A 23,524-nucleotide genomic window follows, 5' to 3' on the forward strand; every position below is an offset into this window, starting at 1 on the left:
CCGCTGCTTTCTCTTCTTCCTAAGCCACGCGGGCGGAGACGGCTGCCTTTGAATATCCTCCCCAACCACGCGGGGCTACGGACGCAGGCACCACCAGCAGGATCAGGCCTGCCCTGTCTCAAACAGTGCCCTCAGGCAGGCCCTGATGGAAGAGGTGCCAAAGCCTCCTGCGAGGCAGATGTGTGTGTGTGGGGGGGTGACACGTCCCCACTGGGTGACAAGTCCCCACCGCCACCCATCCCTGCCTGGGGGTGCCCGGGGGGATTCACGGCCCCTGGCTGCTCCCCATGGTCGCTGGCCGCAGCTCCCCCTGCTTAAACACCTGAAGCAGAGCAGAAGCAGAGCTGAGCATGTTAGGGAGCCCCGGCTGCGGAGCCAAGCAGCTGATGGGTGAGAACAGGCCCTCAGCTGTTGCCACTGTCCTGGTATCCTGGCAAAAACACCCCCTTTTCACAGCGGGTTTAAGTTTAGCTTCTGGCCCTTTTTCTATTCTTTTCCTGTTTCCCCCTCTGTCATTATTTTTTCATGGGCTGTTGGAACCGTTCCTGGTCTGAAGTGGCTCAGAGGAGGCAGGAAGGAAGGCGGAGAGTGTCGAAAACCCGAAGAAGAAAACACGTCCATCTGCTGAGCGCCCCAGCGCTGCAGCTCCGCGCGGGGCAGGGGCCGGGATTCGAGCTCCATCAGCAGCGATGTGATACGGCACAGGGGGAGAGGAACGGCCTGAGATCGACCTGGAGTGCTGGCTGGAGACAGCCGTGATGCCCGGCATAGCTTGGTCACTGCTGGGTTGGTGTTTGGGAGCTCCTGGCCTCGATGGGGCTGCTGACCCAAAGCAAAGCACGTGCTGTGGGTAACCGTCAGCACCGGGTGCCTTGCCTTTCCCCAAGCACGGGAAGGTTCAGCAGTGTCTCCGGGTGGTCTCTGCAGCCTTCCCGAGCACGGCCGGGGAAAGGAAACCGCCGGAGAGTGCGAGGAGCGGAAGGGCTGCCCCTGACCGGCAGAGCCCTGGGGGAACATCAGCCCCGGGGGGGTTTTGCCTGGAAGTCCCCGCGAGGCAGGGCGTTGTGGGCTGTTGTGCTGCGTGCGCTTATTTTGGATGAGCGGGACAGAGGGCACTTCTGCTTCTGCGGTCTCTATCTGTGGTTCGCAGAACTCAAGTTGTTTTCCTTTCACTAGATGAAGGTGGATTTTTTTTTTCTAATTTCCTTTTACATAACGCCATGCGTTTTCGTTTACATAAGAGGCCCCGAAGTTACTGCCATGCGTTGCATGGGTTCAGGATCTGCTCCCGAGGGTGAAACAGAAGTGAACTTGGGGCTCGTGTAAACTGTGGAGGACGTGGTCCTTGGTTTCTTTCGTTTCTGGAAGGGCCAATTTCCCGTTGCCAGTGGGAAGGAGTTATTGTGAGAAGGGACTGGAGACTGCAGAGCCCCAGCCCGTTGTACCGCCTGCAGAACACACATTTTGTGTTGCCCAGCTGAAAGGGAGCAGAGTAACGCGAACATCTTGATCTTTAAACCAGCTGTTTTTCAGGGAGCATCAGTAAAAGCACTTTAAGCAGTCTTGTCTCTTCCGTGTCTGCTGAAGTTAATACCTTTTTCCACTAACAGTTCATTATTTTGTGTCTTTGGAGGCCAATGCACTAAGCCAGGGGCACGGGGGACCAGTGCTCTGAAGACCTGGTAATTGTTGGCTAATTGTGTGTGATGTGCAGGAATGTTGTCATGCTCACAGTTAATCCTGTGCTGCGCTCCTGTCTTACTAAACCCACCTTTGTGATTTATCTCAATACTTCCTAGAATGCAGTTTCATAGCCAGTATTTTCCTTGCTGTTGGGATTTTGCATTTTTCCCTGTTCAGCTGATGAGAAGGGACACAGGCAGGTTCCCTGCTGCCCTGTGCCTTGTCCCTCACACCGCAGCCCTTCTTCCAGGCTTGCTTACGAACCTTGGCTAAATCCTAGAGCTCGTTATTAAACCTCCGTGTGAAGACGTGGGGTTCAACGCCGTGCTGTGTACCAGAACACGCGCCCGGGAGTGGAAGAGTTGATTGCACGGAGCAGGAATTCCTCCCTGGTGTAGTCACCAAGGCTTTGAACTCAGGTCCGGAGCTCCCTACTGCTCACGCAGCCCAGGGCTATCCGCGGCTCCAAGAGGCGGTCTCTGAAACCAGGCAAGCCATCTGGCGCGGCCTCCAGTTTCATATTTCAGGGGATGAACTCCTGCCGAGTTCACTTACGGCTGCTTTTTGCAAAAGCCTCCGGCTCTCGCAGAATTGTGTGTCCGATTCCCCCCTGTTCAACACGCGTGGGGTTCTCCCGTGCCCCCATCCGAGCAGGAGCAGGGCTGCGTGCTGAGAGGGAGAAACTGGGGGCACGTGGTTGGGTTTGATGTCTTCCCTTTTTTTGATGCCCATTTTCTTGAAATGCTTTCTATCCCGTTTTCCGGGCTGCTGAGTTCCTTCCATATGAGTTTGGTGGAGGGTGCAAATGCTGTAATCATCAGCGTGCTCAGAGTTGGTGCTGTCACAGAAAAGCTTTGCTGAGTTTTGGTGTAGCCACTTGAAGTGCTGCCTGGGCCTGTTGGCCACATCTCTGCTACCAACACAATGCAGTGGGTGGAAGGGGCTGTTCGCTCGCACCTCTGCTCGGCTATTTAGGTGAAGGTGCTGGTGAGGGAGGCTTTGGTTGTGGGTGCTAGGCTGTGGTTGTGCCACTGGGGCCTGCCTCACGTCTCCTTCTGCTTTCCGAGCTGGAAAACTCCAGCAGAAAAGCAGTAGCTGCTGCAGCAGCACTATTTACCCACATTGTCCGTCAGAGCTCTTTTGAGACCATTCTGGGGCCGTTTCTCTTCGGTTGACTTGCTGGAAGTCCTAGAGGGAGCTGGTGCGAGCGCCAGGCAGGATTTTAGAGCCATCGGTGCCCGTCCCATAACTAAGCCGTGGCCGGAGGTTCTGGGCTCTGCCAGCCCTGCCTCCGGTCCCTCATCTCCCCATGTGCAAAGGGAGAGACGTGGGTTTGGAGCAGGTGCCGAGGTGGGGCTTCCCCGGCTGTGTCCTGCCGCTGCTTTTTGCTCCGTTAGTTTTTAACGAGCATGTGCCGAATGCGCAGTCAGCATCTCGGAGAAAGAGCAGGAGGAAAGAGGAAGCTCACGCAGAATATAAATAACCAAATTTTAAAATGTACCAGTGTAGCAGCTCGCCCGGCTCTTGGCATGAGCCTAGCTGGAAACCGCTCGGAAGCTGCGTACTGTGCGTGTGGTTTGCAAAGGGGGAACTTCGGGGGACATCGCACGAGTCAGCAAGACAGAAAATGAATGAATCTGACAGTCTCGAATATAGGAAGGAAACGAAATTTGCTTCTACGCACATTAAAATTAGGTGCACCCTCTGCACGTGACATGAAATACAAGAGTGGAAACCCTCGCAGTTGTGGCAAGAGTTTCCACTGGCGTTGCACAGCAGCTGCCAATGATTCATGCATTGATCCTGGGACATTTTGTCCTCTCCTATGATTTGATTTCTTTATTAATTTAATTGCGTCTCAACAAGCATCTGGTTTTGGATGGCTCTTTGTGTCTGGGGTTTATAACTGCCTAGCCAAATCTCTTTTCGGAGTTAGGGGGGTCTGGTCCTGCTGGAGCCGGAGCTTTCCTCCATCCCAAACTGGGACGTTTCCAAAGCTTTTCCTTCTGTATGCTGGAAACCGCTTCCACAGGTGGAAGACAGACAACCTGGTTGGCATGGGATGGAGTTGGGTTGGCATGGGATCGCTCCAAGTGCCTGATGTGGACGTGGGGCTGCAGCGGTGTCGGCAGCGCTCTCTTGGGGTCGTGCCGGTCCCCGTGGTTCTCTGCTAAGACGAATCAGCTTGTGGGGTCGGGAGCAGCTCACCTGGCCCAGGAGCACCTCGCTGCCCTCACCTTGTGGAGGAGGGCACCTGGGCACCCCTGCGCCAGGGCCCAATGTCCGATGGCAAGGGTGGCCGCTCTGGCAGGGCTCTCAGCAGCCCAGGGTCTTGCTGAGACAAGAGGAAGATGCGGAGGAAGGCTCAGGGCACACCTTGCTGGTGGCTGAGTGCGTTTCACTCTTGAAATTCAGGCCTGTCTGTACCTGAAAGCACATTTATGCTGTAACTTATCCCAGAGCAAGAGGAAGATGGATGCAGGCGTCCAGGATTTCTGTCCGTCTTTGTGTGGGTGCTGCCAGGGTCGGTTGGATGAGTTCGGGTGTTCACAGCTGCAGTTAGGAGCCTCGTGGCACCTCGGAGGTTCAGCAAGCCAAATGCCTTGGCATGAAGTGAGAAGAGCAGGTTCAGTAGCAAGCGAGGAAGAAGTCCAATAACCCTGTCCTGAGGGATTCTCTGTCCTCATTCATTACAGCTGTAAGAGGCTCTTTAAAGTTTTCCCCTTGCTCTCTGAGCTGGTTGTGATTCTCTGCCTTAATTCCTCGCTAATAACAAGCGTTTGACGTGAGCACAGGGCGGTAATAACACGGCGATCGCTGCTGTGCTGATAAAGGACGGTGGTGAGGAGCAGGTTAGAGCAGGCTTGGATCTGTCTGCTCAGGTTTTGTTCGGTGCTTTCAGCTCAGCATCTCCTGAGGTGTGCGGCATCGTCTGGAACCGTGGTCCTTGTGTCCACGGGGAGAGGTTTGGGACAGGGGGTTTCACGCCCTGCAGGCTGCAGGGAAAGCTGTGGGCTGGCAGCGTGCCGTGCCCCAGCGTGTGGTCACCTCCTCTTGCTCAGGAGGGAGGGAGATCCCCACAGTGTGCAGAGGGATCTGCAGAAATCCTCTTAGCGAGGCGCTGATTCAGCACAGCGTGGTAGGGAGAGGGCTGAGCTGAATCTGAGGGGGTCTCCGCATCCCCAGAGCAGAAACGAGAGCCTCGTGGCTGGGTCAGGATGTGACCCGGGGGTGCAGCAACCTGTCTGTATGTCCCCGCGGCCACCCCACTGCTGCTCCCTGGAGTTTTCCCCTAGATTTGAGCTTCCCTCTTGAGTTTCTGCCCAGCGTGTGTGGCCAACGCTGCCTGGAGCTGATGGCCAGTTTGGTTTCACGGTCGTTATTTGCTATCCAACAAGGCTTGCGAGTGCTTGAGGTGCTCGGGGCAGATTACCGAGATTACATCCAGAGCCAGCAGCAATGTCACCTTACGTCCTGTAAGGCCACAGGGAGGGAAACAGCCGGGGTACGGGGACACGGAGGCTTGGCTCTGCCTGGGTGCGGGCTCTGGGTTCAGCTGCCCCAAAGGGCTGGTGCTGCTGGCTTTGGGTTTGTGAGCGGGCAAGCAAAATCCCTTTGGCTTGCCGGGACACCCTGTACGGGCTCACGAGAGCATCTCTGCGACCTGTTACCCTCCTTATCTCGTGGTGTATCTTGTTGTCTCGTGCAGAGCTCCACACAGGAGATCGGAGAAGAGCTGGAGGATGGTGTGATCTACAGCATATCGCTCCGGAAGGTGCAGCTCCATCACACGGCCAACAAAGGGCAGCGGTGGCTGGGGGTAAGCAGGGGCTCCGCCAGCATCGCTCCGGGGGATGTTTTCTGATGTTTCCCTGCCAGACACGGTGACCTGATGTGGGGGCTTGGCAGGGTCAATGCCAGCCCACATCCTGCCCTCTTCTTGTGTCCCTGGATGCTCCCGGTCTGGGAGCTCCTTCCAAGCCTTATCCCTAAATCATGTATTTATTTCAGAGAGGAGGCCTGGGAGCACCTGCTGTCCTCTGCCCCATGGGAAAGAGGAGTGAGGGAAACAACGGGAAGCCCCGTTTTGCAAAATGGGGCAACCCTGATTTGCATCTGGATTTCAGCAATCCTGAGGCTTCCCTCTTCTCAAACCCCATCGGGGGGTCCCAGGCACTGGAGGGGTCCCAGCTCCCAGCCGAGACCCAAACAGCTCTTGCTGAGCTGGTGGGACCACGTCGTGCTTGCATGTGTCTGCTTCATCCAGCCCACTGACTTGTGGTCCTGTCCCGGCAGTTTGAGAACGAGTCAGCCTTAAACCTCTACGAGACGTGTAAGGTGCGGACGATAAAGGCTGGGACCTTGGAGAAGCTGGTGGAGTACCTGGTCTCGGCCTTCAAGGGCAATGATTCCACCTACGTCACCATCTTCCTGTGCACGTACCGGGCCTTCGCCACCACCAAGCAAGTGCTGGACCTGCTGCTCAACAGGTGAGGCTGCCCTGTGCCCTGAAACGCAGCTGGGGTGGCTGGTGCCCGAGCCCCTTCGGCCAGGAGAGCTCCAGCATCTTCTGCCATGCAGTGGAGGTCTGATGGGCTTCTCCCAACCCCATCAGCACAAAGGTTTTGGGGTGGGCTGGGGAGGGAGATGCTCATCCTGGCCCCCAGCAGAGCTGGGGGCGATGTGGAGGGAGAAGAGGCAGAGCTGAGTCCAGGACCCTCACTGTCTCCTTGCTGTGCCCCACCAGGTATGGCAAGCTCCACGTGCAGGCGAACGGGGACCACACCAGGCACGTTGTGGATGAGAGGATGGAGCTGAAGAAGTAAGTCTGACCATGCTGTGGGTCACCTGGAGACAGGGGGCTCCGCTGATGGCTCTGTGGTTCTTGCGTGGAGGCATGTGTTGTCCCACGGGCCCATGGGTGTACATGGGTACCTCGTGGCACCCGATTCTCACGTGGGCCTGCCCGCATTCCTCTCCCCACAGCACCATCTCCTCCATCCTGGGCGCCTGGCTGGACCAGTACTCAGAGGACTTCCGCAAGCCCCCGGACTTCGCCTGCCTCAAGCAGCTCATCTCCTACGTGCGCCACAACATCCCCGGCTCGGACCTGGAGCGCCGAGCCCGCATCCTGCTGGCCCAGTTCCAGCAGCAGGAGCAGAGCGAGACCGAAGCGGAAGGTGGGATGGTGGTTCCCTGCTCACGGGGGTGTTTGGGGCTGTGGGGAGAGTGGTACTGGTTAGCATCGAGGGTCTCCAGAGCCTCTGGTCTCGCCACGTGGCTAAACCCCTGTAAACACTGCCTGCGTTTACATGGAGATACACTGGGAAGCTAATCCAGCTGAACTAGAGGTGGTATTTCTAAGGGGATTAGCTAATCTGCCTTTAATCCTTCGTGGACGCTTGTATCCAGGTGAAAATGCCTGTCCTTCTATCTGGGCCTAGTTTCTAGCCTAGTTTACTTGAGCAGACCGAGATTAGGAGTGCTGAGGTGGGATGTGGGTGTCCACAGGGGCTGGCGTGGGATGTGGTGCGGTGCTCAGCTTGTGACCATGCTGCGGTGCTCAGCTTCGCGCTGTCTCTTGCAGCTGTGGACCACGGTGGCTGCACGTTCCAGCTGGTGGAGGAGAACGGGGTCGGGGACGGGAAGTCGGATTTCCTCTCCTTCTCCCCAGAGATGGTGGCGGAACAGTTCACGCTGATGGATGCTGTGAGTACTCATTCAAAAGCTGGGCCGGTGGTGCTCTGCTCACCTGCTGCTCTGGGCACAAGCCTGCCTGCTCCCTTGCTCCCGGCTGCATCTTTTCCCAAAGAGACCCATCTCCATTCCCTTATCTTCCAGGAGCTGTTTAAGAAAGTGGTGCCTTACCACTGCCTGGGCTGCATCTGGTCGCAGCGAGACAAGAAAGGCAAAGAGCACCTGGCGCCCACCATCCGTGCCACGGTCTCGCAGTTCAATAGCGTGGCCAACTGCGTCATCGCCACGTGTCTTGGAGACCGGTCCCTGAAGCCGCAGCAGAGGGCTAAGGTGGTGGAGCGGTGGATCGAAGTGGCTCGGGTAGGACAGCGCCATCCTTGCCTCCTGCCCTAGCCCAGTGCTGGGATTTTGCAGTCCATGAATTGCAGCAGGTCCCTTGGCTGTCTTTTTAACACGGAGTCCCCTTGTTCTGTCCTCAGGAGTGCCGCATCCTGAAGAACTTCTCCTCCCTCCGAGCCATCCTCTCAGCTCTGCAGTGCAACGCTGTTCACCGGCTGAAGAAGACCTGGGACGAGGTCCTGCGGTGAGCAGCACCTGCTGGGGTCCTGTGGCTGCTGGGGGGTCTCGAGGGGGAGGTTGTGCTGTTGTCGTGGCTCTTTAAGGCGTAGAGGGGATCATTGCAGCTCTGGCTTTGCCCAAAACCCAGGGATCTAAGGAGGAAATAAAAGCAGCATTGCCTGCTTCTCCTTTCCTTCCAAAACACCCTGGAATAACCTCAGACAGCAAGGCTTGCTGGAGCTGTGAGCTTTGCTGGGGTCATTTGGGTGAGCAGAAGAGAGCCTGAGGAAGCGTGGCACCGTTGCTGACTTCCCCCTGTGTTTCCCCCGAGCAGGGAGAGCTTCCGCACTTTCCACGAGCTCTCAGAGATCTTCTCTGACGAGAACAACCACTCCCTGAGCCGGGAGCTTCTCATTAAGGTACGGGGAAGCGGGCACCCACATCGCTGTATGTCTGACGCGGAGCTTAGGCTGATGCTGGCAGAAATCTGCACGTTGCTCCAGCTGCCAGCCCTGGCGGCACTGCTGGGGCTGCAGGCAGGGGTTTCGGAGCAGGCTGGGCTTTCTGCTTCTCCACCCAAAAGTCGTCATTGCCCGGAGCGCTCAGAGCAATTTAGCCAGCAGAGATAAGCAGTGGGATATGATCTTGTGCGCCAGACGATGGCTTCTCCCCAGAGGCAGCTGCATTTGCGAACAGCCTGGTGCAAAGGGCAGAGCTCACGGGAGGCCTCTTGGTTTAAGGTTTAAGGGGCTGTGGGGTCTGTGAAAGGCTGAAGCCCCAACGTCTTTCCCCGCAGCTTTCCAGCTGCAGATCGGGGCTGAGAACACACAAAACACAAAAGGGAACAAAACATCCCATTGAGGAGCTGTTTATACAGAGGGCTGGAAATGGGAGCAGCCTTTCCTATTCACTAAGGCTCTCCTCCCTGTTTGCCGTGAAAAAGCTCAGCCTTGATTTCCTCCTTTTCCCCTCATTCCTCTTTCCCTCCACGAGCAAATTTTACCAGTAAAAGTGGGTGTGAACTTTAGCTCCTCTCTTGGCACGGTTTCCCACCCGCACTGATCCCCACCTCTCCCCACCGTCCAGGAGGGCACGTCCAAATTCGCCACCTTGGAGATCAACCCGAAGAGGGCTCAGAAGCGGCAGCAGCAGCAGCGAGAGATGGTGAGTGGGGCACGGCCGTTCTCGTGTCCCCTTCCTGGTGGCTGTCCGGGCTGGGCTCGGCTCTCCGCTGACCCCGGCTGTCCCTTGCTGTCCCCCAGGGCGTGATGCAGGGCACCATTCCCTATCTCGGCACCTTCCTCACAGACCTGGTGATGCTCGATACCGCCATGAAGGATTTCCTGGACGTACGTACCTCCGTCTTTATCCTCCTCCCCCTCTCCTTCCTCTGCCCAGGCATCCCCACAGCCTGGAGTGAAAAATGGAGGTGGTTCCCTGTACATCTCACTCTGCTGCCCTGTGCGTCCCATATCCAACACTGGTCCTATATCCAACGCTGCCCCCTGTGCATCCCATATCCGATGCTGCCCCCTGTGCCTCCATCCCCTGGCAATGGGCCGCTCTCGCACTGCCCCTCGGCGGGCACTGCCCGCACTGCAGCGGCTCCAGGCCGGGCAGGCCGGGAGGGCTGGGAGCAATTCTCCTTGCCCTGCTTCGCACCGACCTCTGGCTCCTTCTTTTCCAGGGAGGGCTGATCAACTTTGAGAAGAGAAGGAAGGTGAGAGCTTCACCGCGGCATGGGCATGGCTGGGTGGAGGGAGGAGGCTGGCTTTGTGCAAGCCCAGGCTCTGCCGGTCTCTTTGGGGTCTCTTTTTCTTTGCTGTGGTGTTCTTCATTTTGGGGGGAGATCCCGGTCGTTCCTAGGCATCTCTGTGCATGGGGCTGGGCTTTTTGGGGGGGTGTGTGTTGAGGCTGGCAAACAGCCATTCTGACTGCCTCCGTTGGCTGCAGGAGTTTGAAGTCATTGCTCAGATCAAGCTGCTTCAGTCGGCCTGCAACAACTACAGCTTCACGCAGGAGGACCATTTCGTGGACTGGTTCCACAGCCTGGAGCGGCTCAGCGAGGCCGAGAGGTGAGCACGAGCGGGGCCGAGCTGCTGCCGGTGCATGGGGAAGCCCCTGGCTCGTCACCTCTGGTTCTGCATCCCTCACCTTGCCTTGGCAAGCTAAAACCTTCCTCTCCTCTCCCCCCAGCTACGGGCTGTCGTGTGAGATCGAGCCGCTGTCAGAGTCAGCCAGCAACACGCTGAAGGCGAAGAAGAACACGGGCATCATCAAGCGATGGAGCGAGTGAGTCTGCTCGTCCTGGCGGGATGCGGGGTGGAGGCGGGTGCCAAGGCCGTCGTCTCCACGGTGGTGCTGGGCCAGCCTTGCCTTGCCCCGCTCCCTTCTCACCCTGCTCCTGTCCCTCCTGTCAGCCGGCAGCCGCCGAGTACCGAGCCCTGCGCCAGCGGCAGCTCCCACTCTAAGTCCTTCGACCAACTCAAGTGCGGGCAGTACCTGTGCAGCGGGGACGCCACCGACTCGGTCAGCGTCACCTCTGCCGGCTCCAGCAGCTCGGACGTGGAGGAGATCAACATCAGCTTCATCCCCGAGTCCCCTGACTGCCAGGAGAAGAAGGTACGGGGCAGCTTGTGGGGAGGCAGGCGTGCCCTTCACGTGGGGACAGCCCTCAGCCTGCTCTGGGGCTGGGGGCCTCGGCGTGGCGGGGTCTCACGCCTCCGGCGGCTGTACGTCCCCCGCTGGCGCAGGGCAGTGAGATCCCTCTGGCCTCCCTTCCCCAGCACTCGTACACCCCGTCTGTGGCTGATGGAGAAGCTAAAACCACTGTGTCCTCCGCATCCCCTCTCCTCCCTGCCCTCCAGTTCTGGGAATCCACGTCCCTCTCCTCCCTGGACACGTCGGGCATCGGCTCGGGCTCCAGCAGTGCCTCGTCCTCCTCCGTCTCCTCCACGCCGGTGACGGCCTCCCGCACCCACAAGCGCTCCGTCTCCGGCATCTCCAGCTACTCGTCCCTGTCGCTGCCCCTCTACAACCAGCAGGTCGACGACTGCTGCATCATCCGCGTCAGCCTGGCTGTGGACAACGGCAACATGTACAAGAGCATCCTGGTTAGCAGCGGGCACCCGTGGGGAATTTGGGCAGGGGGGGCTCACCACGCTTGGATGCAGGCATGTCCCACACTGGGAGGAGACGGAGGCGGGAGGTTTTGCAGCATTTTGTCCTGTCTTCGGTTAATAATGCTGTGTGCCTGCAGGTGACGAGCCAGGATAAGACCCCGGTCGTTATTCGCAAGGCCATGGCCAAACACAACTTGGACGGGGACCGGCCTGAAGACTATGAGCTCGTTCAGATCATCTCGGAGGAGAGAGGTGTGTACTGGGGTGTGGGAGGTTTTCCAGGCCCTGGCTGTGTCCCCAGCTGACCACACCTCAGCCTGGGGGGCATGGGTGGGAGCAGGGCTGGGAGGCGGCAGCAGGTGGGTGCCAGCACCCAGGGACTGCTCGCAGCCCCTTTCAGGGGTGCCCAACTGACCCCCTGTCCTTGGACGCTTCCAGAGCTGAAAATCCCCGACAACGCCAACGTCTTCTACGCCATGAACTCGGCCGCCAACTACGACTTCGTGCTGAAGAAGCGGGGTTTCTCCAAGGGGGTGAAGATCAAGCACGGCTCCAGCTCCACCTTGCCCAGGATGAAGCAGAAAGGCCTGAAGATCGCCAAAGGCATCTTCTAGCCTCAGCCCCACTGCCACCCCTCACCGACGGGGCCTTGGGGGCAGGCTGCTCCGGGCCCGGCTGCGGCTGGTCCCCGTGCCGCCGGCACGGCGAGGAGCGAGCCTCGCCCGCACCAAGAGCCAGGGCGCTTTGGCAACCGGTGGCCTCCGCCTCTCTCTGCACAAGCTCCCGTTTCAATCAGGTCTTTTTTTTTTTTTTTTTTCTACACAGGAAGGCAGCGGGGGGAATCTCTCTGTTTTATTATTTTTATTTTTAAAACCTTCCACGGTGCGCCACTCGTCCAGCCGCCGGCCTGCCCAGAGCAGGAGCCCGCCTCTCTGCCGTAGGTGCCTTGTGTCCGCGCGAGCCGGGGAGCGGAGGCCTGCAGAGGGGCCGTTTGCAAGGAGCAGCGGGCGAGCCGCTGCTACGGGAGCTTCCCGGCACTGGTTTTTACCTCCACGTCCTTACCCTGGGAGAAGCCGCGGACGAGGAGGCACGCTGGAAGGGATGCAGCCCCACGCCGGTGCTGGGAGCCCCGAGAAGGGCTGCGTGTGTGCCGCGATGGAGCGGGCGCCTCGTGCTCTCGATGACTGGAAGCCTTCGCGTGGTCTCGCTCCTCTCCCCGATCCAGCTGGACTTCGCCAGCCCGCGTCCAAACCTGCACCAAAGATCGAATGCCAGTGTCTCTTCTGCAGGCAGGGGAAGCTTTGCGCGCCTCCCCGTGCCCCCAGAGCTGCCAGCCTAGCGAGGAAGAGGAGAGTGAATTTCTGTCCGAAATTGTGTAAATAGAGACCCTGGGTCTGCGCAGGTGGGCGACGAGGCGAGACGGAGCTTGGGGTGCTCCGAGTACCCCGGTGCTGCCGCCTGCCCCCCAGAAAGTGCCACTCACCTTGGGCTTTAACCAGACTTTTTCAAACACTGACCGTGGGAGAAGCAGCAATGAGACTTCTTTTGTATAAAACGAAAATGTTTACTTTTTTTTTTTTCAATATTTATTGGTTGTAAATAGAAGAGATGAACTTGTACATTTTACTAACCCAGCCTCGCCCTGCCCTGCAGCCCAGTCCCTCTCCTCTCCCCCCCTGGTATTTTCAGCTGCTAGAAGCAGCAGGGTTGCTCTGCCACGCTCTAAGGCACAGACCACTCTGGCCTCCCTCTCTCCCTTGTTTCTTTACCACTAGTTGATCGAGCAGGGGCGGAGATGCTTATTTTATTGACTGTAGGAAACACTAACCAAAGGGGGGACTTTTATTCTTTCTTTTTTATTATTTTTTATTTTTTTTTTTTACTTTTTCTTTGCTCCTGGACCTGCTGGGCCATCTCGTTTAAGCACTTCCTCCCACCCCACCCTCTCTTTCCTGTCTGTCTGTGCTGCCGGGCAGGGGCGATGCGTTCCCTGGCTCCAGGAGAGGGCCCTGGGCTGCAGCGATGCTGCGCTCTCACGCTCGGGGGACCAGGGCTGGTGGCAGGAGGTGGTGGGACCTGTGGCACCGGGTGGGGAGAGGCCGCTTGCTTGTTGACCAGCGGGGCTGGCACCAGCTCTGCCAGCCCCATGTCCCCTTAGGGTGGCATGTCCTGGCCCACCGTGCCCACGCTGCACATGATGGGAGCCCCTGGCACCCTGACGCGGAGGCTGCCTCCTGTTTTCCCCCCCTGCCCGGAGCCTGGTACCAGCACCCTGGGGCCTCCCCTCGGCCCCGCGCCGCTCTGTGCCTGCCAGCTCCTGCCCACCCCGCTGTCACCGTCCCCCTCCCCTCCTGCCGGTGTCCCCTGGCAGCTCAGCGTCACCGGAGGGACTGGCTGTACCATATGTATTTTGTACCACTTCAATGAAGGAGCACACTGCCCAGTGTGACTTGTACACAGCAATGTAATTAGTCTTTGCAATAAAATACCGATGCTCAAACGTCCCTGCCCCAAGGCAGGGGTTGTCCTGTCTTTCTTCCCAAAATGCTGGCCCGTTCCTGGAGAAAGGGGAAACGGATCTGACCGTGGATGAGGTGGTGACTGAGCCTGTGGTTGTACCGTGCAGTACGTGAGTTGAGCTTTGTTTTGGGCTTGAATGAAGAAACAAGGCTTTTTTGTTTGCAGATCTAGTTTCTGCTTTCAAGTAACCCTGTTCGTTTGAATCTCAGTTGTTGGGCCTGGTACATTTTCTGGTAGCATAAAATGTGACATCTAATTTACTGGTTTTACTTCTTTTCATATTAGCAATGGTTTTAAGAGCAAATGCAGCGGTTGGTCCTTATGTTGTGGAGATAGTGGTCTGTTTTGGTTTGAGGCATCATTCCTTTGGTGTTCAAAGGTTCCTTTCCTAGCATGGCCAGCATGTTTATTTGCTATTTTATAATTGCACAGACTGCAGTGGAGATTGCTTGGATGGTGTAATGGCTCTGAGTGGGGGTATTATAGATACAGTTCCAATGCACAGAATTGCTCTGTGTCTTTTGCTACATAGATTACTTTAAAGCTGAGTTTTTGAAAACTAAAGGATTGTATTGTGCAGGCAGGGCTGGTAATGTCATTACCTACTAAGGCAGAATTAAGCATCCATGTAATGCAGTCTTCTCAGACAGAAGAATTTCAGAAACAGATGGAAAATGAGTAAACTCTGGCCTGTTGTTGATAGAAAGCTTGGCTTCAGGTGTTTTTCCTAGCATTTTATTCTTGGTGCCTGCTAACACCTGAGAACAGGTAGGTGTTCTTACCTGGAAGTAGAGTGCCCATAGCATCTCTCCTTTTTTCCTAGTTCTCTGCTTGCAGTGTACTGAGAAGGATAAATCTGTTGCACAGCCACTCGTGCCTCTGGCCTTGCGCATTGCCAGCACCTACACTTTACCATGGCTGGTTCTCCCCAGGCAGAACAATACACAGCCCCCCCCTCACAAAGTCATAAAGCTATAAGAAATGCCTCTGTACTTACTGTTGTAGCCCATGCTACAGAGGTAGCAGTACAAGGCAAAGCACAGGATTTCCCAGCGAGCTATAGTGTGTGCACCCATGAGGAGCCAGTCCTCATATATCTGATGTTAGAATATATATACCTATATGCATTAGAGCACGTTATCAACCACTAATGATAAACCTTCCACTTGTAACACACTGAGCAATGAACAAACCCAGGAAATGCCAGCAGATCTTTAATGTCTGTGACTGCATGGTAACAATCCAGCCAGTGATAGCAGACTAACGGGCAGAGTGGGCAACCTCTGTGAGCCTGAAGCTCTGCCACATTGCCTTCTTCTTGCAGTCCTTGTTAACTTCTGGCAAAATCAAAATGGAACTGAGAAGTGTGTTAGCTAGTAAGGACAACATACGCTACATCCAACAGAAGGGAATAATTCACTGCCAGGAAGTGTTTTTGTCCTGCTGGCTTTATTTCCAAGATCACCGGCTCGGCTTGATGCTGAAGTCATTGCACAGAATTTTAATTCACCTTACACGAAGGAAAGAGCAGCACCCTGCCTTTATGGACTCGAGTAACATTGGAGTGCTTTACCTCAGCACCTCCTCGGGCAGTTTTTCTATTTCCCACACGGCCATCAACCCAGACAAGGTGTACTTCTCATACATGGAGAGATTTAGGAATGCAACTTCTCCTGCTTTCAGGTGTCATTTCCAGATGGTTTGGATTCTTGTCTCTCTTCTTGGCAACCTGTTGAGATGCTACATTAAATGCCATTTGGAGCCCGGCAAGAAATCTATATCCCCTGTCGATGTTTTGAGGGCTTATTATCCAGCAATTATGAAAATGTGGGCAGTGGCTCCTGAACATCCAAAATGACAGCCATCAGCAGGTACCACAGTCAGTACAGGTAGGTAGCTGGCAACTTAGTGCAAGATCTGCTTTCCCACATCCTGTGTATGGTTGCTGAGCCCTCAGCACTCAAGGAACAAGAGCCAAGAATATTCTGTCCAACAGCAGCAAGACTACTCACCGAGTTCACACATAGTCCAGAATTTCTGTTTCCATTTCATTTTCACTCCCGTCAGAAGGCTTGAAGTCCTCTTCCTCCTCCTCTTCATCATCCTCATCCTCTCCAGACTCATATGCCAGCTGCTCTTTGCCATCTTCATTGCTTGTTGTACTTGAGAAAAGAGCTTAATTGGGAAGAAAGAGAGGAAGATACTCTGATGCCTCTCTCAGTGCAACGTGGGGGAATATGCAGTAGAGTTCATAAAACAGAAAGGCAGAAGCCTGAGGATCACAGCTAAGGTTGCACATCTTAATAGATTTTTTAAAAAAGAAAAGGAAAAAAAACAATGTTCTCACACCCTCGGAATGATCTTAGAACAGCAGCAGATCTGCAGTGTCATGTCTCATCTCCTATCTGATTCCGAGCTAATTCACTGGGATATTGATTTGGCCCAGCATCATGCAAAAATAATTTCCTCGCTTCTTGTTTGTAAGATATATGCCATCAATAAAAAGGAAATAAATCTTAATGTCACTAAGAGATGCATCAGTAAGGATGATATCTTGGCTATCGCTGGGCAAAGACATTTAAAACCTGAAAGCTGCGATACAGGAAAGATTAAAAAGAAATCCTTTACTCTTGGCTATTCCTGCAACCCACATTCACACGCAGGACAACAGCTGCAGCTCATGCACTGTGATGCACTAAAGCCCAGGGAGCACCAGGTGTAAAAGAGCACTTAATTCTGCACGGAGGCAGCAAATATAGCAACGCTGCTTCCCCAGCAGTGATGGCAATATCCTGATTCGGTACACAACATCTCAACGTCATCAGGTAGGTAGTAATACACTGCTCAGCACTCTGAGGTTCAGAAACGTCCTTACCAGGTCTAGTGGATCTGATGATCTGCTTTATCATCACGGACATGGTATCGCGCAGATCATCGCTAGTCTTCGGAAGGCACCACCCATCCCGCTCTGTGCATTCTGTCTCTGTACCATCATTCCGATGGATGATTTTCTGTAAGCTAAAAAGGAGTAAAAAGGGGGTGAAATGTAGCCTTCTACAGTCTGATGCAGGCTTCAAATACGACAGACTGCGGCTTACTTCAGTTTCATTGAGCTGGACTAGCATATTTGGTTATTCACCTAGCTGTCATATGGGAAAGGAAGTCTGTGTGAAAAGTCTGTTCTATTTTTATTAAGAAGCTAAACACTTCTTTTGTTGCTGGTCAAGGAGAGCAAGTATAATGGACTTGATACAAACAACAGGCTTTGAAATGTAGTTCTAACAGATGACTCGGCTGAAAGTGTGCCATACCTTTCCACATTCAAGTCACAGAGTTGGTAGAACATCTGCCGATAAGGGGGTAAGGCTCCTTCTCGGAAAATGTAGATGGATTCCTAAGAAGAGCGAAGACAGAAAGGATTTAATGCGTGTTTTGTCGTGTAATGGGGCAACCCTGGCACAAGGCATTTCCTACACACCCCTGTTCCAAGGCAATATCCAAGCTGCAGCTCTAGCTGTAGCTTGTTGCTGCATAACAGTGGATCAGAGGTGTTGTTCGAGCAAAAAGGAGGGAAAAAACAGACTCCTGTTTAAATATTTATTTTGCCTTGCTGGATTCTGCAAGATGATAAACACATGGCAATGTTTTGCACTTTGCTGCCCATCAAGTTCTCCAATTTTATAAACTGAAACAAAACACTTATCATGTTTAAGACTAGGGGTAAGAGTACAATTCCCATCTTGCAGCGTGTAAGAAATATATTCGGTGAACAGCAGATGAAGTTCTGGAGTGAGGTGTTCAACTAGCAGCTTCCCAGGTAAACTTGTAACCATCAACTCATTCAGGTCTCGAAGAGAAATCTGTGCCCCTAATGACTTATAAAGTAGGAAACATTCCCTTTTTGCGATACTATTTCAAGATTCTGGTAAAAGAGTAATGCTTACCTTCAGTTTATACCTGCTGGAGGCAGACTTTTTTGCACTGGATGCACCAGCAGTACCAAGTCCCTGCTTCAGATCGTGCACACTGACTGTATGACTTACTGAAAAGCAACAGAGGCATGATTAGGGACATATTTCACTGTGGCATTGTACTGTTTCTTCTGTATGTTAGTGCTGATCAGCAAAAACCAGACCAACCCAGCAACTGAACTGCTGATTCTTCAGAGATATTACTGGACAGCAAATCAGTCACAGGAAAGGTGGCGAGTTTGGCTGTGTTCCTTCCACAGCACGTTCGTTAACAATTTTAATCTTTTCTACTTTTCTTTGACCAAAAAAAAGAAACACAAAAACCAATCAACTCCCCCCCTAATCTGTGCTGCACAATCACCAAACACAAGTGAATGTTGAGTTCTCACAATGTTGCTTACAGAACTCTCTTCTCTCTGGCTCAGCCAGACACGTATCAAAGACTCTCCCAACACTGCCCAGCAGGAGGCTCTTCTATTGGTTTTAACAACAGCACAATATTACAAATAGGGAGGGAGTTCCAATTCTGGTTCAGCCGGAACGCAGGAAGACTTTTTACCACCTGAGACTAAGACGGAGTAAACCAAAGAAAGAGCAGAGCCAGACATCCCTTCTGCTGCCACAGCATACCTGGCTTTTTGACAGTGATGGGCAGACTGTAGTTGTATGTGCTGCGTTTTGCTTTCACTGGCATATCATTAGGTGCGTAACCTGGAGGTGAAAGAAGAAAACCAATAATGAACTGAAGGCAAGCATTCTGCAGAGTATCACTAGCTCAGTAATAAACATGCTGGACTAGTGTGTGAAATGATCTTTGGGATATGCTGAATTTGCGAGATGGGGAGAGGAGAGGTGTCACATAAACAAAAACCCTTTTGGTTGGACAGAGGGATCTATAAGATCCGATCATAATGACTGGATGTCGGCTCTCTTGTGGACATATTACATGACCGCAGAAAGTCCTTTCCCTCAACTTGCCCTCTACAAAACCACAGCGCGAGGGAACCTTTGTCCTAAAGCCTAAGACCAGGTGCCCTGCACAAACGTTGAGTTCACTGAGGGAAAGCTACCGTGGAAGCAACAGAACCTACTGCTCAGCGTCTCCCTTGAGGAACAGTGAAGATGGGCTGCTGACACACGCTCGGGCTTTGAATGCACATGGAGATGGAAAGTCAGCCAGCTGTTCCTGGGGTTTGGAATGTGCCAAATGAGGGTAGAAATACCACATGGTATAAAATTAAGTTTTAAAGGAGTTTATGGAAGAACTACTGGAATCAATGAACTTAAAAAGGTGTCTTCTTCATCAAAGCAGTTACAGCAAAAACGTTTGAAAACAAATGAAAAGAACTACAAGCAAAGAAGGTCTCTGGGGGTTGGGCCCTTTTACCGTATTTCATTCCACAGCGAATTCGGAAGTCCAGTACTTGATAAATCTTTGCTTCAGGGTGTTTTCTGGGGTCATACCCAAACCTAACCCATAAGCTCCTCCAGGGACCTGTTAGCTGTGTAAACATACAGGGGTAGATGGTTACAAAAAAAAGTTGTGTTGCAGAGACTCTTAGAAAATTCTAGTAGTTTCCTGCATTGTCCAAATATTTCTTTTACTAACTCCTTCCTCACTTTTCACAACCAGTATTTACATACTGAAACATGGGCAATCGATGCACTGAAGGCGAACTATTTCTGTGCCTTTAAAAATCGACTTGCAAGATCACAAGAAAATCTGTCTGGAAAAAAATCCGATACCATTGCCAGATGGACAATCAATTTGAACGTGTGACCAAATTGTAAAGCAGACTAGAATCAATGGAGCTAACAGTTATTGAATCATCTACAGTTGTAACTTTTATTCAGTAGGAAAGTTTGCCTTCCCTTTTTCTCTTTACGTGAGGTAAAGGTACTCAGGTACTTAGTGGTGGGACCTCAGAACCTGCAGAGAGCCAGGAACATCCAGGTGATCCACCCCTGCACCACCTCCTAGCAGCATCAGCCAGGACCAAGGGCAGATTCCTCAGACTTACCATGTAATAGGCCAGATACGGCAACAGGAGTTTCAGCTTGTCTGGGTGGATGTTGACATTGGCTTTTACTGCATTCCGGGACCAGACTGGGCGGATTTCAAAGAGCTAAAACAATACATCATCATTTCAGGTACGTGCCCCTCGCTCGCTTTCCTGACATGACATTGTCATGCCTTGACAAATATGTAATATCCGTCATTTACAAGGGGAACTGCAGCTGTTCAGGATGCCAAATATTCTGGTATCCCTGTCAGAATATGCCAGTACAACCCCACTTGTTTGATAGATAACAGAAAAAGCAGATGCATAGTTGGCTACAGTCACAAAGGATAGCTGGTATCAACTGAGAATTGAACCCAAAAGCCTGGCTTCAGAAGCCTGGTTTTAATTGGATGGGCCCGTATCTTGAATGAGGTTAAACAGGAAATTTCACATCACAGAAAACGTTCAGAGAAGCCGACAAGTAGTTGTGATCCCAACAATTCTTCTGGGAAGTCAAAGAAAATGGCTGCATGCAGTCTTTTCAAGCACAGCATGCAAGTGTAGAGTGCTCAGCCCAGCTCAGGGACGTGGCACGTACCTTCCTCAGCTCTTCCTCCACCTTTCTATCCACAGCATTGGTGCACACTTTCTTCCAGGTCTGTACAGCAGCATCCAGCGGTTTTGTTGGGACTTCTTCCTCATCAAAGTTCAAAAAGATAGCGTTGTGTGGGCGACGGGCCCTGCTGAGGCCAATGAGGTTCTCACCAGACACCTGGGGGTTGTTGTACCCATCCCTAGGAAGGAAACAAGGCAAAGGGCTGTGTTTACTTCCTGCCTGTGGCACACGCAGACATGGCTTTCAAGGGAACACATGAAAATGAAGTATGATTGTTTGATTTTTGATGTGAAGGGATACAGCCGTGTAAGGAGTGGGTCTTATTTTGTCCCCAGCATAGGCCCAGGGAGCATACTGGTAACTGTAAAGGACTCACCGCTGAGGAAAGGTCATTTCAAGTTTTAAAAACAAGCGGCCAAACTACCTCTAGTTGCCTGTTGAAGGAGATCCCCCGTACTATGTGAGAGAAACCCCTCAAGCAGTTGATTACTAATTTGCACAAAATGTATGTGCTTCAGAACAGGCTTCCCGCTCTGCCTCTGCTCTCCTGGAGTTACTGGGTATCAGTAGAGGACATCGACAAAGTAAAATGGAAACACAGGTAATAAGATAAGTTTGCTTTGCTAAGTGTTAATGAAGGACTACAGTGAGAAATCGAAAGATGTTTCTTGTGGGAGACCTTGCAGATTGTTCTCCTGGCAAAAGTAACCAGGGGCCAGCAGGCAACAGGCCCGGTGAATGTGGTCACAGGACACATGGCATTGACTCAACATACTCTGCACTCAGCTGCAGCCCCCTGGAAGCAGGCAGAAAGACACACTCATGCATCCTACACTGCATGTCCTGTCCTGCGGGGAGCAGTCATCTTCTATTGAAGCATTCAGCAGCTGATATTGATGAAATAGATGAACAATACATTTAATGCTGCCGTGATGCTTCAAGAGCATGGTTCCTATAACAACACTGAAGTCAGAATGCATTGGATGCATCTTCATGTGATGGAAAATGAAACCTGAACTTGAAAACCTGTCTGTTGTAAGCGTATATCAATGCAACAAAATGTTTCACGTTCCTTTCCTTCCAAGAACCAACGCGGACTATTTACTATATCAGGAGAAAAGGCACTAACCGGTGTTGGGTATCTGGTCGATAAAAATAGTCAACAGGAGTGTCTAAACGTGAGAAAATTGGTGGAGGGATGTAGAGAGGCAATTCTCTATTGAAAAATTCTTCCTTCTCTGGTTTGAGCATTAGGACTTTGTCATACATGGAGGTTTGTTTGCCATCAGGCCCAGAGTGCATTGCCAGGTACTGGAAATCAGACATTCCTGTGAGAAGGAAACGTTAAAACATTGTGAAATCATGGTGAAGATAATACTTCTCCCAACACTCAGCTTTCAGGAGCAGTTGTCTGATAAGTCCATGCAAAGGTTTATACAGAAAGGAGGCTGTAACAACAGACGACTTGCTTTTCTTTGCAATCTTGAATTCTTCAAGTGAAACATTTCCCTTTCCCATCAGCCCTTCCCATCAATCCTTAAGCTTTGGGGACCCACACACAAGTATTACCTTGGAATTTGTAAACAGTGGTGACAATCCCAACAATTTCCATTTCAAACCGGACTTCTGGCTGGACTGGCTCTTCCGTGTCCACCTGCGTCTTATTCCTCCTGGTCCTCCTCCTCACCCTGAGCAGCATGGTGGAGGTGGGGAAGCGATTGGCGCACACGGGGTGGCAGTAGGGGTCCTTGGGGCGGAAACACAGCTCCAGCCTTTTGGCAGGGTCGGCGTAGATCTGCGTCGGAGAGGACAGGGGCAGTCTCTGTTAGCACGGCGCCAGGGCTGGCGGCTCCCTGCAGCACCTCAGGGGCACCCTTGGGTGCTCCGACCCCATCTGACACCTCCCATCCCACCTCCCTCCCCCGGCTGCGGCCCAGGAGAGCAGCATCACCCCGACACCTCGAGAAAAAACATCCCTCAGCCCCAGCAGCCCACAGATGAGGGGATCCCAACAGGGGGACCCCAGCGGGGGGATCCCAACGCGAGCCCCCCCCTCACCCCACCCTACCCACAGCCTGGACCGCGCTCCCCGCTCCCCAGCGGCCCCTCACCCGCGACACCCCTTCCTCTCCTCCCAGCGTCCGCAGCACGGCTCCGACATCCCGCACCAGCCCCGGGTACTCCACGGACACCATGCGCGGCGTGCGGGGCAGCTGCACCACGGCCGAGCCCCGCTCCCCCCAGCACCGCCCGGCCGCCGCCATCGCCCCGGCAGCCGCCCGGCAGCCGCCCGGCGCCGCCCCGCGGGCTCAGCGCGATGGTTCCGCACCTCCGAGGTTCCTACCCGCCTCGGTCACAGCCCTGGCCGGGTCCCGGGAGCCGAAGCCGGCCGCGAGGCCGTTTGCAGTCCCCCGAGAGAGCCCCTGAGAGCCTGCAGGGGTGCAGGCTGCGGGGCGTGGCGCTGTGGAGGCCGTCGCCTCCATGCTGGTTGATGCTCGCCTGAGCATGAGCCGCGGTGCGCCCAGGTGGCTGGTGTCAGGAATTGTGCGGCCAGCAGGGCCAGGGAGGCGATGTCCCCCTGTGCTCTGCTCTGCTGAGGCCGCACCTCGGGCGCTGGGTTCAGCTCTGGGCCCCTCACGACAAGGAGGACATCCAGAGCAGGGCTGTGAAGCTGGTGAGGGGCCTGGGACGCAAGTCCTGTGAGGAGCGGCTGAGGGAGCTGGGGGCGTTTGATCTGGAGAGGAGGAAGCATCCCATATCCAGCTCTGCCTCCTGGGCATCCTCTAGCCAGTGCTTCCCCCTGTGCATCCCACACCCAGCGCTCCCCCTGTGCCTCCATCCCCTGGCAATGGGCCGCTCTCGCACTGCCCCTCGGCGGGCACTGCCCGCACTGCAGCGGCTCCAGGCCGGGCAGGCCGGGAGGGCTGGGAGCAATTCTCCTTGCCCTGCTTCGCCCCGGCCTCTGGGGCCTTCTTTTCCGAGGGAGAGCGATCAACACATGGTAAGCAGGCGGCGAGAAGGTGCCGGTGTGGGGCAGGGTTGGTGTCACCCACAGTGGTGTGAAGTCGGGAATAATTCCAGGCACAAATCCTGGGTGACAAATCCTGGTCCTCGTCTTCCTTCCTGAGCTGTAGCCCCGCAGCCTGGCCTTTGCCAAGCAGCCCTGTGGCCAGAAACCCATGCAGGATAAATTCCCCCTTGCTCGCTTGGTTTTTAATAGCGAACTGGGCACCGATTCACTAAGAGGTTTGTGTTGCATCTATTACAACTGCAGTTAGCTCTGAGTTCTTTGTTATTAGTGTGGCTGATTGTAAGGTGGCAGCATCCAAAGGCTCAGATCAGCATTGGGTCCGT

At 53.9% G+C, this 23,524-nt stretch overlaps 2 protein-coding genes across 11 annotated transcripts in view; one reads left to right on the forward strand and one right to left on the reverse strand.

Annotated features, from left to right (window-relative positions):
- The window catches only part of RALGDS (ral guanine nucleotide dissociation stimulator), a 48,821-nt gene extending 35,261 nt beyond the window's left edge, over positions 1 to 13,560 (forward strand). For 4 of the 6 annotated variants that reach the window (XM_066980666.1, XM_048053882.2, XM_048053874.2 and 1 more), the window contains exons 2-18: positions 5,393 to 5,503; positions 5,980 to 6,173; positions 6,431 to 6,505; positions 6,670 to 6,863; positions 7,271 to 7,392; positions 7,525 to 7,740; positions 7,860 to 7,963; positions 8,273 to 8,357; positions 9,025 to 9,102; positions 9,201 to 9,287; positions 9,626 to 9,658; positions 9,892 to 10,013; positions 10,135 to 10,230; positions 10,359 to 10,560; positions 10,725 to 11,051; positions 11,198 to 11,312; positions 11,499 to 13,560. In XM_066980666.1, coding sequence (XP_066836767.1) covers positions 5,393 to 5,503; positions 5,980 to 6,173; positions 6,431 to 6,505; positions 6,670 to 6,863; positions 7,271 to 7,392; positions 7,525 to 7,740; positions 7,860 to 7,963; positions 8,273 to 8,357; positions 9,025 to 9,102; positions 9,201 to 9,287; positions 9,626 to 9,658; positions 9,892 to 10,013; positions 10,135 to 10,230; positions 10,359 to 10,560; positions 10,725 to 11,051; positions 11,198 to 11,312; positions 11,499 to 11,674 — 2,337 coding nt within the window. In that variant the 3' untranslated portion in view covers positions 11,675 to 13,560. The remainder of the gene's footprint in view (positions 1 to 5,392; positions 5,504 to 5,979; positions 6,174 to 6,430; positions 6,506 to 6,669; positions 6,864 to 7,270; positions 7,393 to 7,524; positions 7,741 to 7,859; positions 7,964 to 8,272; positions 8,358 to 9,024; positions 9,103 to 9,200; positions 9,288 to 9,625; positions 9,659 to 9,891; positions 10,014 to 10,134; positions 10,231 to 10,358; positions 10,561 to 10,724; positions 11,052 to 11,197; positions 11,313 to 11,498) is intronic. The other 2 variants (XM_048053888.2, XM_013193932.3) reach the window with 1 other exon arrangement.
- Positions 11,898 to 23,053, reverse strand: LOC106044078 (general transcription factor 3C polypeptide 5). Of its 5 annotated transcripts, none has more exons than XM_048054050.2 (12): positions 22,282 to 22,478; positions 21,740 to 21,965; positions 21,300 to 21,498; positions 20,153 to 20,348; positions 19,573 to 19,677; positions 18,939 to 19,053; positions 18,182 to 18,262; positions 17,525 to 17,622; positions 16,892 to 16,974; positions 16,456 to 16,598; positions 15,593 to 15,755; positions 11,898 to 12,312 (listed from the first exon to the last, which is right to left on the reverse strand). In XM_048054050.2, the coding sequence occupies exons 1-11, from the start codon at positions 22,432 to 22,434 to the stop codon at positions 15,598 to 15,600; spliced, it is 1,557 nt and encodes a 518-aa protein (XP_047910007.2). In that variant the 5' UTR covers positions 22,435 to 22,478; the 3' UTR covers positions 11,898 to 12,312; positions 15,593 to 15,597. The 5 variants fall into 5 exon arrangements, with proteins under 5 accessions (XP_047910007.2, XP_066836789.1, XP_066836788.1 ...); XM_066980688.1 differs by lacking the exons at positions 11,898 to 12,312; positions 22,282 to 22,478 and adding exons at positions 15,011 to 15,309; positions 22,500 to 23,053 and having other exon boundaries at positions 21,740 to 21,858; XM_066980687.1 differs by lacking the exons at positions 11,898 to 12,312; positions 22,282 to 22,478 and adding exons at positions 15,011 to 15,309; positions 22,500 to 23,043.
- Between the last annotated feature and the right edge of the window lie 471 nt (positions 23,054 to 23,524).

Source organism: Anser cygnoides, chromosome 20 (genome assembly GCF_040182565.1).
Source record: "Anser cygnoides isolate HZ-2024a breed goose chromosome 20, Taihu_goose_T2T_genome, whole genome shotgun sequence".
Classification (NCBI taxonomy): domain Eukaryota; kingdom Metazoa; phylum Chordata; class Aves; order Anseriformes; family Anatidae; genus Anser; species Anser cygnoides.

What these genes read in the sequence shown, in the direction of transcription:
- LOC106044078 (XM_048054050.2), bottom strand. Translation starts at nt 22,434, where the DNA reads ATGGCGGCGGCCGGGCGGTGCTGGGGGGAGCGGGGCTCGGCCGTGGTG. An exon ending in TCGCTGTGGAATGAAATACG is followed by an intron (nt 18,263 to 18,938) that starts GTAAAAGGGCCC and finishes TTTCACCTCCAG; the next exon opens with GTTACGCACCTAATGATATG. An exon ending in TGTGACTTGAATGTGGAAAG is followed by an intron (nt 16,599 to 16,891) that starts GTATGGCACACT and finishes ACTCCTTTTTAG; the next exon opens with CTTACAGAAAATCATCCATC.